The sequence below is a fragment of the Durio zibethinus genome, chromosome 20, assembly GCF_047325235.1.
Source record: "Durio zibethinus cultivar Kanyao isolate XHJ-2024 chromosome 20, ASM4732523v1, whole genome shotgun sequence".
Classification (NCBI taxonomy): domain Eukaryota; kingdom Viridiplantae; phylum Streptophyta; class Magnoliopsida; order Malvales; family Malvaceae; genus Durio; species Durio zibethinus.
The window spans coordinates 9,157,798-9,170,627 of record NC_143181.1 but is presented as its reverse complement, the minus strand read 5'-3'; the positions used below and the strand labels follow the sequence as shown (position 1 = coordinate 9,170,627).

At 32.2% G+C, this 12,830-nt stretch overlaps 1 protein-coding gene across 1 annotated transcript; it reads right to left on the bottom strand.

The window, feature by feature from the left end:
* Positions 1 to 1,156: 1,156 nt before the first annotated feature.
* Positions 1,157 to 3,299, bottom strand: LOC111315032 (cytochrome P450 78A7-like). Its single transcript, XM_022916653.2, has 2 exons — positions 2,017 to 3,299; positions 1,157 to 1,935 (listed from the first exon to the last, which is right to left on the bottom strand). The coding sequence occupies exons 1-2, from the start codon at positions 3,004 to 3,006 to the stop codon at positions 1,291 to 1,293; spliced, it is 1,635 nt and encodes a 544-aa protein (XP_022772388.2). The 5' UTR covers positions 3,007 to 3,299; the 3' UTR covers positions 1,157 to 1,290.
* Between the last annotated feature and the right edge of the window lie 9,531 nt (positions 3,300 to 12,830).

Here is a 12,830-nt window from a genome sequence, read left to right as displayed (position 1 = left end):
TATATTTAATTTTTATTCTTACCCTTTTATTTAAAAAGTAATTGATAAATTTAATTCATGTAAAAAAATTAAATAACCAAAAAAGAGGTTGTAATTATTTGATTAGCTTTTGAATTTAATCTAAATTTTTTAAACAAAAATAATAAATGTAAAAAAATTAGGACATTACTCATAAACAGACCAATCCATTTTAAAAAACTTTGATCTTAAATCTCCACCCCATTGATTCTCTTTAAATGGAACAATTTTACAAATTTTTTCAAAGCTTTAATCCAAAATTTTATAAATTATTCAATTAAAATTTTATATTAAAAAAATTAAAACCTTAATAAAAATCTAAATTAATAAATTGATAGAATTTAATAAAAATATCAATAATATATAAAAAATATTTAAAATACTATTTAAAATTTAAATTTAATTAGTACTTATATAACGGTAAAATTTTTTAATTAAAATGATTATATAAAAAATATATCAAAATTTATTAAAACTTTACAAATTTTATATACGATCTATATAATAAAACCTTTTAATTTATAGATTTTAATTTTTTAATTTTAATTTTTATTTAATCATTTTAATTAAAAAATTTATAAATTTAACCTAAAATTTTTCATTTAACCTTTTCTTCTTAAGTTTATCCAGTCACAATTTGCGTAAAAATTGACAAAACAGGTTTTTTAACATAATTATGTCCATCACAGTATCAATCAATGAAAATACGTGTCTCAAACTAATCGTTCGCAGTATCAGTGATTGAAACAACGTTTATACCTCAAATAAATTTGAGTGACTTGGGTTTTAGTTTTTAAATATAAACATCAAATCTCAAATAAATTTGCAATCCAAAATCAAGGGATGGGAGATAAAAATGGAAGTATATTACCTAAAATACTATAATTAACTAATTATAATTTAAAATTATGTAAAATTTATCAAAATTTTATATAAAACTAATACTTACAAATGTGAATTCTTATATAATACTTTATTATAATTAAAGAATTATAAAATTATGATAAGAAAATTATAAGTGAAACATCCGAATAAAAATAAGAGCGAAGTGAGCCGAATAACTATAGAAATAGATTAGAAAGGGACGTATGAGTAGTTCACAGTTTGGATGCATATAATATTACAATGGAACGATCAATACAACTTTCCCTAATTAGACGTACAACTCACAATTAATAAAAAAGTTTACAAAAGCCAATCGAAAACACATAACACATAGATATATTTGGATAATCAAATGATCACATCCCTTAGTTTTATTCATTCTTTTACTCAGGTCTCATGACGCTTAACAAGTTGAACGCAATCTCTTGGAATAGCTATGGCGCAAAGAGGATTCTTCATCTCACTGGACAGCTTAAGCACCTCGGTTAAGTCGACTAGATTAGCTACGTCTTGAACCCATTTGAAATGTTGAACCAACTTAGCCACCCAAAGGCCCACAGTCACAAGCCCTAGGTTCTTGCCAGGGCAGACCCTTCTCCCAGCCCCAAATGGTGCAAGCCGTAGGTCACCACCCTTCATATCCACCTCAGCTCCACCTAGAGACTTGACAAACCTCTCTGGCTTGAAAAGAAGTGGATCCTCCCAGACATTTGGGTCATGGGTTATGGCCCACATGTTGACCATGGCTGTCGTGTCGGACGGGACCACCATGCCATTGCTGAGTTGGACATCTGACGTGGACAGCCTGGCCCATGAAAGGAGAGGTCCGGGTGGGTGTAACCGTAGTGTTTCTTTGACTACTGCTTGAAGGTAGGGTAATTTAGCCACATCAGCATCTGTCACTCTCTTGTCTCCTACGGCAAGAACAAGTTCTTGGTGAAGCTTGGATTGAATATCTGGGTTCAATACCAACTCGGCCATGATCCACTCAGTTAAAAGCGCAGTTGTATCAGTACCGCGAAAGATCATTTCCTGTAAACAGAAGCTAACTCATTAAGTGAACTCAGTGTCTTGCGAAAAAACTTCGAAATAATTAAAGAAGAAAGTACTGACCCACAAGACTGCTACCATGTCCTCCTCGTTGAGCTTCTCGTTACCATCCAAAGATAGCAACACGTCAACAAAATCTGAACTATCAGCAACCTTTTCTGACTGATTGATACGGTGTTCATCAATGATTTGGTTAACTAGTTTTTTCACTCGGGGGACAAGAATCGAACAGCGTTCATTGATTCGAAAAGGGTCATAAAAATAACTCAGCCAAGGCAGATAATCCGACCAGTTAAAAGCACCCAATATATCAAACCCTTCTCTGACAATCTCGTGCAACTCTTTAGCTTCATCATCGTTTTGTGTCAGTTCATATCTTTTACCGAATACTGTTCCCATTATATTGTTAAGAGCTGCAGCTTGAAGATGTTTGCGTAAAACAACATAGCCATTGGATGATTGTTCTGTAGCAATGGCACATAACATGGCGACACAGTCTAGTTGGTGACAACTTTCATGGGCTGCAATGCGCTTTGGAGCAAACAGGTGAGTCGATGAAATCCTTCTTAGAAGCCGCCAGTAAGTACCATTGGGAGCAAAACCAATGGCACGGCTAAACATTAACTTATTTGCTGAGGTTTTAATAGGACGGTTGGCAAAGTGAGGAGACGTCAAGATTTCACGAGCAATTTGGGGATCAGATGTTACGACAGCAGGAGCTGATCCAAGGCTAAAAGCCATGACCTTGGTAGCGGCTTGTTTTGAAGCCATGCAAGAAAGGGTTCTATGAGCCAAACCGTGGCTTAGGCTGAATAAACTGCCAAAGAAAGGCAGGCCTCTGGGTCCAGGGATTGGGACCTGACCTATTTGGTTTCTGCCATTTTTCCAGGCTAAACCCCCAGGGGATAAAGCCCAAGTTAATATCGCAGCTAATAAAACTGCCATGAAAATGCTGAATAAAACGAAACCATTAAGCAAATTCTGTGTTTCTACAAAAGCAGGGAGTGTTGAGACCCACCAGGTCTTGTCAATAGAAATTGGAGCCAAACCCATTGTTCAGAGAAGAATGAGGGAGCTATAGCCAGCTAGGGAGAGGTTGGAGATCTGCAAGAAGGCACTTGGGGCTTGCCTGGTGAGAGTGGGCAGTGGCTTAAATAGGCGTTTGCATGTGAAATTGGAGACATTTAAGCGTAGCAAAGTGAAAGATCTAATTAATTAATCGTTTTTTTTTTTTTTTTTGCTATGATAATAACTATTGCTAAAGGTATTAATCAAACAGGTAAGTTGATTAGGCTATATCATTAAATATTTTTTTATATATAAGAGATTACAAGTTGAGAATAAGATGAATTATAAATATTAAATTTTAAAATTTAAAATTATTGAATACTACTGTTTAAAAATATTAATTAATCAATTGAAATTCTCAAATTACGTTTGGCATGTAGGATTAATTGAAAGATAAGATATTAACCATCTTATTATATGTTTATCATGCATTTAAATAAAAGAATTGGATTATTGAAAGGATTAGATATCTTATGTCAATAGAATAACTCTATCTTTTGAAAAAGTAAAGGATTATTTTTAATCTATAAGATTAAACTTACATGTCCTATTGTATTTTTAAAAATTATATCAATAATTTAAATTATATAAACTTTTAAAAAAATAATTTTGATTAATAAATAAATTATCTTATCTTAATCTTTGCTAACATCAAACATAAAATAAAATAATATTATTTAATTTAATCTTATTTATAATATTATTTTATATTATTTTATCATAATCTTATATATTAAAAATAGTCTCAATTTGTTAAATTTCTTATATAATGTGAAAGGATACTTTTTGAAAGATGGGAAAGGATCTTTTATTTCTTCCGCAATAGTTGCCACTAGTCAGAGAGGTGAGGGTCAAATGTGATCAGCCGCTGCCATTTTACTCTAACTCCTTTCTTGGCTGTGAGAATTCAAAGACATGTTTTGAACGGAAACAAAAATAATAATAGTAATTTTACTAAATCAGCTATTATTGGTGTGGTCCGTCGCCAGTTATGATCGGATAACCATTGTCAACTTAATTATTAATCAAACTGTTTAAACAATAGAAAAAAGCACTTGTTTAATTATATTATTGTTTTTGAAATAGAACACACAATATGTTAAAACCAATTAGTTAGTAATAAGTTATATTTTCCCTCCGATCTATCAAAAGTATTTTATATATTGAAAAGGTTCAAGGGAAAAGTGTATGTATCCTACTCCCTTGGTATCATCTTATTCAAATGATATTCGTTCGGATACCTATCTAAACCGGTAACTCTGTCTTTTTGAACTAAAGATTAATTACATTAACAATAGGAAAACGACCTCCAATCTCAGAGGATTGAAAACAAAAATCCTATAAATGTTTAAGGTTGCCATATATATATATATATATATATATATATATATATATATCTCCAAGTTACCGCTTGAACTTAAAAGTATATCTGAAATTTTAAAAGGTTTTGAACATGAGTATATATACTCGGTAAATGAGTTTGAACTTAAATTGAAAACTCATTTAAAATGGACTGGATCTTTGGCATAACATTTAATATCTAATCTCAATCAAACCAGCCCTATAGTTATTTATATATATATTTTATTTATAATTATATTATATAAAAATAAATAGATAATTAAACAATATGTGTATATATAAATTAATACCCTATGCCAACATATACCCAATCCCATTCAAACACCAAATTAACAAACTCATTTTTTAGGCTTTTATTTTTTTTATTATTTATTTTATCATAATTAATATTTATTAAAAATTTTATTTTTATTTTTTATTTAAAAGAATAAAATCTAAGCGAACTTAGACAGCTTTTTTTAAAAATGAATTAAACCTCTAAGCAAATGAGGTTCATATTTTTGGTGGGATAGAGCCTATGCAAATCTAAAATTTGTTAATATCTTCTCTAAGCTTGACCCGACTCATAAACAAATCTATTGATATAATCACTCTCATTTTATCAACGTATTAAAGATTCATGCAAGAGGGATTCAGTCATAAATCACACCATGAGGTCGCTCCTAAATGGAACCTGACTAAAACATTTTGAGACTTTATATATATATATATATAAAAGATATTCTGGCGAGGTTATTGGAATTTCTATAAGCAAGTTTATCGTTGATAGCTCCTTTTCCACCTTTAAGCCTTCAAAGGTTTCCTTTTCTCTGATTTTTTTTTTGTTATGACGCCTAATCCAAAATTGCTGGAACTTTACTTTTTTGACCACGAAAACAAAGTGTTACTGTTAAATTAAAAGATATTTGTTATTGTTCTGTTTTTAAATTATTTTACCTTAAATGTATTAATGGTTAATTCTGAATATATATTATAATCCTCAATGCATTTGGTAGGACCATTATTTTTAATGCCAAAAAAATGATATTATTATTTGAAATGATAAAATTAAAGTACTGTGCAACCCATAAAAAAAAAAAAGCTTAATGATATTAAAGCGATTGATCACTTTGTTGTGCTTGAAGCAATAATCACAACAATACAGAAGTAATAGATAACAATCAATAATAAAAAAACGTAGGAAAAATAAAGCACATCAAGATTTACGTAAAAAACTCTCCAGTATAGAGGGAAAAAACCACGGACCACCAGAAAAATCTTAACTATCAAATAATAGGTATACAAAGTTCTTCTCTAACTAAAACTAGAGCTAAATAATAACTAGAGAAAATAATTGGAGAAATCTTATCAAATAAGTGACTCAACAAATACACCCTGAATTTGTTCATAGAGAGCTTCAAACCCGATTTTCACCGTTCATAATGTAGAACTCTGACTCATAAACCTCCTGACAAGGTTTCAACTCAATCGGACCACGAATCGACTTCCGTTCAACCAACTCTCCCTTTTCTTTTTTTTCTCTACTTTTTCTAGCTTTTCTTCTTTTTTTACTTGGTTTTCGACACACACATAAAACAACCCCACCTCTTTTTTATTAAGTAGCTAGGGCTCTATGTAAAATGAAAGATCAAGGCCCATGGCCTTTATTTGGTCCAAAACCACTTACATGAGGCTGGATCCCATTTTCCTAACAATCTCCCCCTCCAACCCCATTAAGAGGAGATTCATCACCATAGCAGTTTCATTTGGAACTTATCTTGGCCAGGGAACTCATTCCGGTCAAGTTACTACAAAGCTCAAGCTTTTCTCTCGAAAGTATCTTAGTCAACATATCTGCTACATTCTTATCAGTATGGATTTTCTTCAATAGCATCTGTTGTTATTCAATCACTGAACGTAACCAATGATATCTAACATCAATGTGCTTTGTTCTAGCATGATACATGGTACTCTTACTCAAATCTAAAGCACTTTGGCTATCACAAAATACCACATACTATTTCTGATTCAACCTCAATTCAAGAAGAAAACGTTTCATCCAAAGCATTTCTTTACATGCTTCGGTTGCTACAATATACTCAGCCTCTGTAGTTGAAAAAGCAACACACTTCTGCAACTTAAATTACCAAGATACAGCTCTTCCTGTAAAAGTGAACAAATACCCTGAAGTAGATTGCCTACCATCAAGATCGCCTGCCATGTCAGCATCAGTAAATCCTTCTAGAACTGGTTGTGAAACTCCATAAGTCAAGCACATTTTTGAGGTACCCCTCAAATATCTAAAAATCTATTTCACTACTTCCCAGTGAACCTTTCTCGGATTAGAAAAAAATCTGTTCACTACACTAACTGTATGAGTAATGTCAGGCCTTGTACAAACCATAAGATACATTAAAGAACTGACTGCAGAAGAATAAGGAATACTAGACATAGCTAGTTGCTCTTCATTAGACACTGGACAAGATTTCTTACTTAGATGAAAATGGTTGGCAAGTGGACTACTAACTGATTTGGCATGTTGCATGTTGAATCTACCAAACACTCGTTCAACATACTTTCCCTGTGACAACCATAGCTTTTCAGCTCTCCTATCCCGGATAATATCCATACCAAGAATCTACTTTGCTGGACCTAAATCTTTCATATCAAAGGACTTAGACAATTGTTCTTTCAACTTGTAAACCATACTAGCATCTTGTTCTACAATAAACATATCATCAACATATAATAATAGGATAATGAAGTTACCATTAGGGAATTGTTTAACATACACACAAAAATCCGCTGTTGTTCTTTTATAGCTAAGATTCACCATAAAAGAATCAAACTTCTTGTACCACTTCACGGAGCTTGTTTCAAGCCATACAAGCTTTTCTTCAATTTGTAAACTAAGTGCTTTTTCCCTTTCACTTCAAAACCTTCAGGCTGATTCATATAAATGTCTTTCTGTAAATCACCATACAAAAATACAGTTTTAACATCAAGTTGCTCAAGCTCAAGATTCAAACTAGCTGTTAATCCCAGTACCACTAGAATAGAACTCATCATTACACTTCGCGGAGCTTGTTTCAAGCCATACAAGCTTTTTTTCAATTTGTAAACTACGTACTCTTTCCCTTTCACTTCAAAACCTTCAGGCTGATTCATATAAATGTCCTCATGTAAATCACCATACAAAATTGCAGTTTTAACATCAAGTTGCTCAAGCTCAAGATTCAAACTAGCTGCTAATCCTAGTACCACTCGAATAGAACTCATCTTTACAACTAGAGCAAAAATCTCATCATAATCGATGCCTAATTTCTGAGAAAAACCTTTTACTACCAATCGAGCTTTGTACCTCACTAGTTTGTCACCATCTTTTTTCAACTTGAACACCCATTTATTCTTTAATGGTCTTTTCCCTGTTGAAAGTTTAACAAGATCATAAGTACCATTTTTTCGCAATGACTTCATCTCTTCTTTCATTGCTTTTAACCAGAGCTCTCTATCCAGAGTAGTCTGCACATCTTGAAATGTTTCTAGCTCCCCTTCACTGGTAACTAAAATAAAATCTAAACTTGGATGCTTGGTAGATGACTTGCACTCTTTAGTAGATCTCTTAGGTTGAGACTCTACATTACTTGATGCCAAAGGTAGCTCCCCCTGCTCAACACTCTCAGGTAAAGAGGATTGCTCCCTTTGTTAAAAACTAATTGCATCTGGCTCATCACCAACTGTGGCTGGCTCATTCATAACCCTAAGTTCTATTTCTTGCTCATTTTCACCATTTGTGGCTCTTTCCTGTGGAATCCCTATCGGTGTTGAAACATCACACTCAACAGTAACTCGTGTAGTCTTCTCATTTTTTTTAAGGTCTGCTATGATTTTTTTTTATGAAAGACCACATCTCTGCTTTTGACTGTCTTTTTCTTTACTGGATCCCATACCCTATAACCAAATTCTTCATCACCATATCCTATAAACACACACTGTGTGGCTTTACTGTCAAGCTTTGATTTATGCTCTTTTGGTACATGCATGAATGCTTTACACCTAAAAACTTTCAAGTGAGAGTATAAAGTATCTTTCCCTGTCCACACTCTTTCTGGAATGTCAAAGCCTAAAGGAACTGATGGTGACCTGTTAAGTAAATAACAAGCTGTGTTGACTGCTTCACCCCATAATGGCTTTGGTAATTTTACCATTCTTAACATACATTTGACTTTTTCCATAATGGTGTGATTCATTCTTTCAGCTATACCATTATGCTACAGTATTTTAGGTTATATCATCTCATGCCTGATCTCATGCTTTGAGCAATATTCTTCAAAGAATTTAGATGTGTATTCCCCACCATTATCAGTTCAAATACACTTCAAGGGTAACCCTGTTATCCTTTCAACCATGGCATGAAATTTTTGAAAATATTACAATACCTGACTTTTATATTTCAACATATACACCCAAGTCTTACGTGAAGCATCATCAATAAAAGTAACAAAATATCTACTACCACCTAATGACTCAACCTCAATGGGACAACATACATTAGAATAAATTAATTCCAATTTATTTTCTTTTCTCTGAGAACTTTTACGAAAAGAAACTCTATGATGCTTACCAAACAAACAATAATCACATGAATCGAGAGACATACCTTTGGTCAAAGGAATGAGAGACTGCCTTGCCAAAACTTGTAACCCTTTTTCACTCATGTGTGCCAGCCTCCTGTGCCACAAGTTTGCTGAAGCATCATTTTCAACAGTATTTACCTGGTTACCGTTCAATTGCATCCATGTCTTATACATTGTGTAGCATAGTTTTTCCCTTGCGACTACCATAGATCCTTTGAGAAGCTTTCACTGTCCATTCTTTTGTCGACTTTCATATCCTTCCTTATCAAAGACATTAATAGCAAGCAAGTTCATTTTCATATCTGGAATGTGTCTGACATTCTTCAAAATCAATATGCAGCCTGTACTAGTTTGTATAATAATATCATTAATCCCAATAATCTGTGACACACTTTTGTTTTCCATCTTGGTACAACCAAAGTCTCCTACTTTATAAGTTGTAAACAACTCTCTCTTAGGAACACAATGATATGCCGCTCTTGTGTTAATTATCCACTCAATGTCGGGATCACTAACATGATTATAATCACCATAAGTACAAATCAAAGTAACTGAATCACTATCTGAATTTACCGTTACAACATTGCCATCATCTGAACTCTTACCTTTCTCATCTTTTCGCTCTTGCTTTAAGATTTTACAATTTCATTTTATATGACCTGCCTTACCACAATAGAAATACTTCACTTTATCTCTAGACTTGGATCTATATTTAGACTTACCATGACCTTTTGAGTCTTGACGTCTGTCGATGTTTTTACCCCTGTTCTTTATGACCAGAGCTTGATTCCCAAGGTCTACATCTTTTCGCCTTGCTTTTTCATTAAGCATACTATCCTTTACCATCTCCAATGTCACCTTATAATCAGGAACTGAATTAAGAACAGTCACAACTAGAGTATTCCAGTTGTCTGGCAATGAACCCAAAAAAAATAATGCTTTCATTTCATCATCCTTCTTAAGCTCAATAGTAGTTATCCGATTAAATATATCTTGAAAATCACTCAAGTGCTCTGTTAAAGATCATCCATCCTTGTACTATAAAGTTACAAGCTTTTTAACAAGCATAACTTTATTCATACTTATCTCTCTCATACAATGCTGCTAGTTTTTCTCAAACAATGTGAGCATCTAACTCATACGCTACATGATGAAACACGTTGATATCAACCCATTTTTTTATTGTAGCCAGCATCTTTCTACCTAGCTTCTTCTAGCTTTCATCTTCATATCTACTGGTTTAGCCTAATCACCCAATACTGACTCATACAAATCTTTACAGTGTAGATGATCCTCCATCATAGGCTTTCAAATTGAATAATTCGATGCTGTCAATTTTATCATACAACCTGTATCACCCTCCATGATCTCAAATAGAATTTACTTCTATCCTGGGTTGCTTCTGTATTGATGTCTCAAAATAACCCTCGCTCTGATACCACTTGTTGAGCCTGAAGCAATAATCATAACAATACAGAAGTAATAAACAACAATCAATAATCAAAAAATACAGGAAAAATAAAGCACACCAAGATTTATGTGAAAAACCCTCCAGTGTAGAGGAAAAAAATCACGGACCACCAGAAAAATATTCACTATCAAATAATAGGTATACAAAGTTCTTCTCTAGCTAAAACTAGAGTTAAACAACAAGTAGAGAAAATAATTGGAGAAATCTCATCAAATAAGTGACTCAACAAATACACCCTGAATTTGTTTATAGAGAGCTTCAAACCCGATCTTCACCGTTCAGAATGTAGAACTCTGAATCATAAACCTCCTAACAAGGTTTCAACTCAATCGGACCACGGATCGACTTCCGTTCAACCAACTCTCCCTTCTCATTTTTCTATCTGCTTTTTCTAGCTTTTCTTCTTTCTCTACTTGGTTTTCGACACGCACATAAAACAACCCCACCTCTTTTTTATTAAGTAACTAGAGCTCTGTGTAAAATGAAAGATTAAGGCCCATGGCCTTTACTTGGCCCAAAACCATTTACATGAGGCTGGACCCCATTTTCCTAACACACTTAACAATCATAAAGAGAATGATACCATCAGACAACCCAATGGTTTAGTAAAAAAAATTAGTGAGGTCATATATCAATTCGCATTATGTAAATAATTAAACACAATATCTTATACCTTGTATCATTAGAAAATATTCTTTTGTTTAATTCAAAAGTTTTAAATTTGCAAAACTTAGATATGATATTTGATGATTTCAGAGAAGTTACTACAAAAACAATAAGATATTATCTCATAATATGTATAATTATTCATTAATTTTATGATTTAAGTATGGATTTTGTTTTGCTTTCATTTTTTTATTATCTTCTTCTAATGAACAAAAGGAAAAAATGTATCTAGATATAAGAGTAAAAAATATTTTTGAATAATTAAAATTAAAAAATTAATCTTTGTAATAATATATAAGTTACGCTATATTAGTTTTAGAAAGAATAATTATATTTAAAGATATATCATGTTTTAGGTTTTCATCAAATATTCTTATTAGTATATGATCATATTGTACCAAATAAAAATGTATAAGTATATATACTTGTAATAAAAATATAAAAAAATTTAATATTCGTTATAATTATAAAAAAACTTAAATTTTACTTTTTAACCTTTTTTAGATTTTATTTAATTTTAGTGAAGTCAATAGAGAAAATATAAGAAAAATTATGACATACCTATACAAACTTATTGTTTATAAAACTGAGTTAATTGACTTATTAGCTGCACCCACGTTGGTAACATTAGTTAAGATATTATTTATACTAAGAATTATTTAGTGTTTTTTCTTTTTTTTTTTTTTTGGTCTTTTGAAGATAATTAATGCATTGTTTATAAAAGCAAATAAGCCATTGGTATTCATTAGTTAATTAAGCCGGTTGGATATGCATAAAAATTAGAAAGAAAAATGTTAAACTCGAAATTAAATTAAATTAATTTACACAATTACATTTTAAAAATAATATTTAATAATTTTAAATTTTAACACTTATAATTTTTTTTTCTATCACCAAATTATAACTTTTATATTTTTATAGTAAAATAAAGCCACGTTGTCCCTTTCCATAACTTTCTACGAAGTTTGCAAATGTCAATAATTCACTATAGATATGAATCCAAGAACGGGCATTTGTGCCCACAAATGTCGGATCCTCGGTTACATTACAAACTACGAAAACCACACGAATGGAGCGTGTGTTAGGGCGGGAAGCGTGGTGAAAGTGGTTGGTGGCGTGTTGGTTTAGGTTTTGATGAGTTTCAAGGCGCCTTCGCGTATATCCATTCCCATCGTTTTGCTGCAGCCAACGAAAATAAGGGTTTTCTACGTTCACGAGGTTCCCAATCTCAGCTCATATGCACTCTCATTCCCATGCTTGCTTGCGTGATTTTCAAGAAAAATCTTAAACCAACTAGGATAGCTTTTAGCTAAGCAGCAGATATGTGGCATCATCTCTTGTTTCTTTGATTTGGTTTTGGTGTGGTTTTGCTTGGAGCAGGCAAACCTAGTGACTACGGATCTGCTCCTCGATCTAAAGCCTGCAGAGACAGAGGAGCCAGTGTAAGCATAAATTTTAAATTTCAAGCATTATATGTAAGTATTAAAATATCAATCAATTAATTTACGTATTTGGTAGACATAATTATCAAATGAAAGCAATTGTAATTTTATAAAGAGATTAAATTTTTCTTTCTGTTTTTTTTTTTTTATTGGCAGTTTTCAATGGATACAAACGGTACTTAAACGTGAAGAAGGAACAATTTATATTAAAATCTTAGAAGCCTCCCTGTAAAATGTTTATCAGGCCACGTC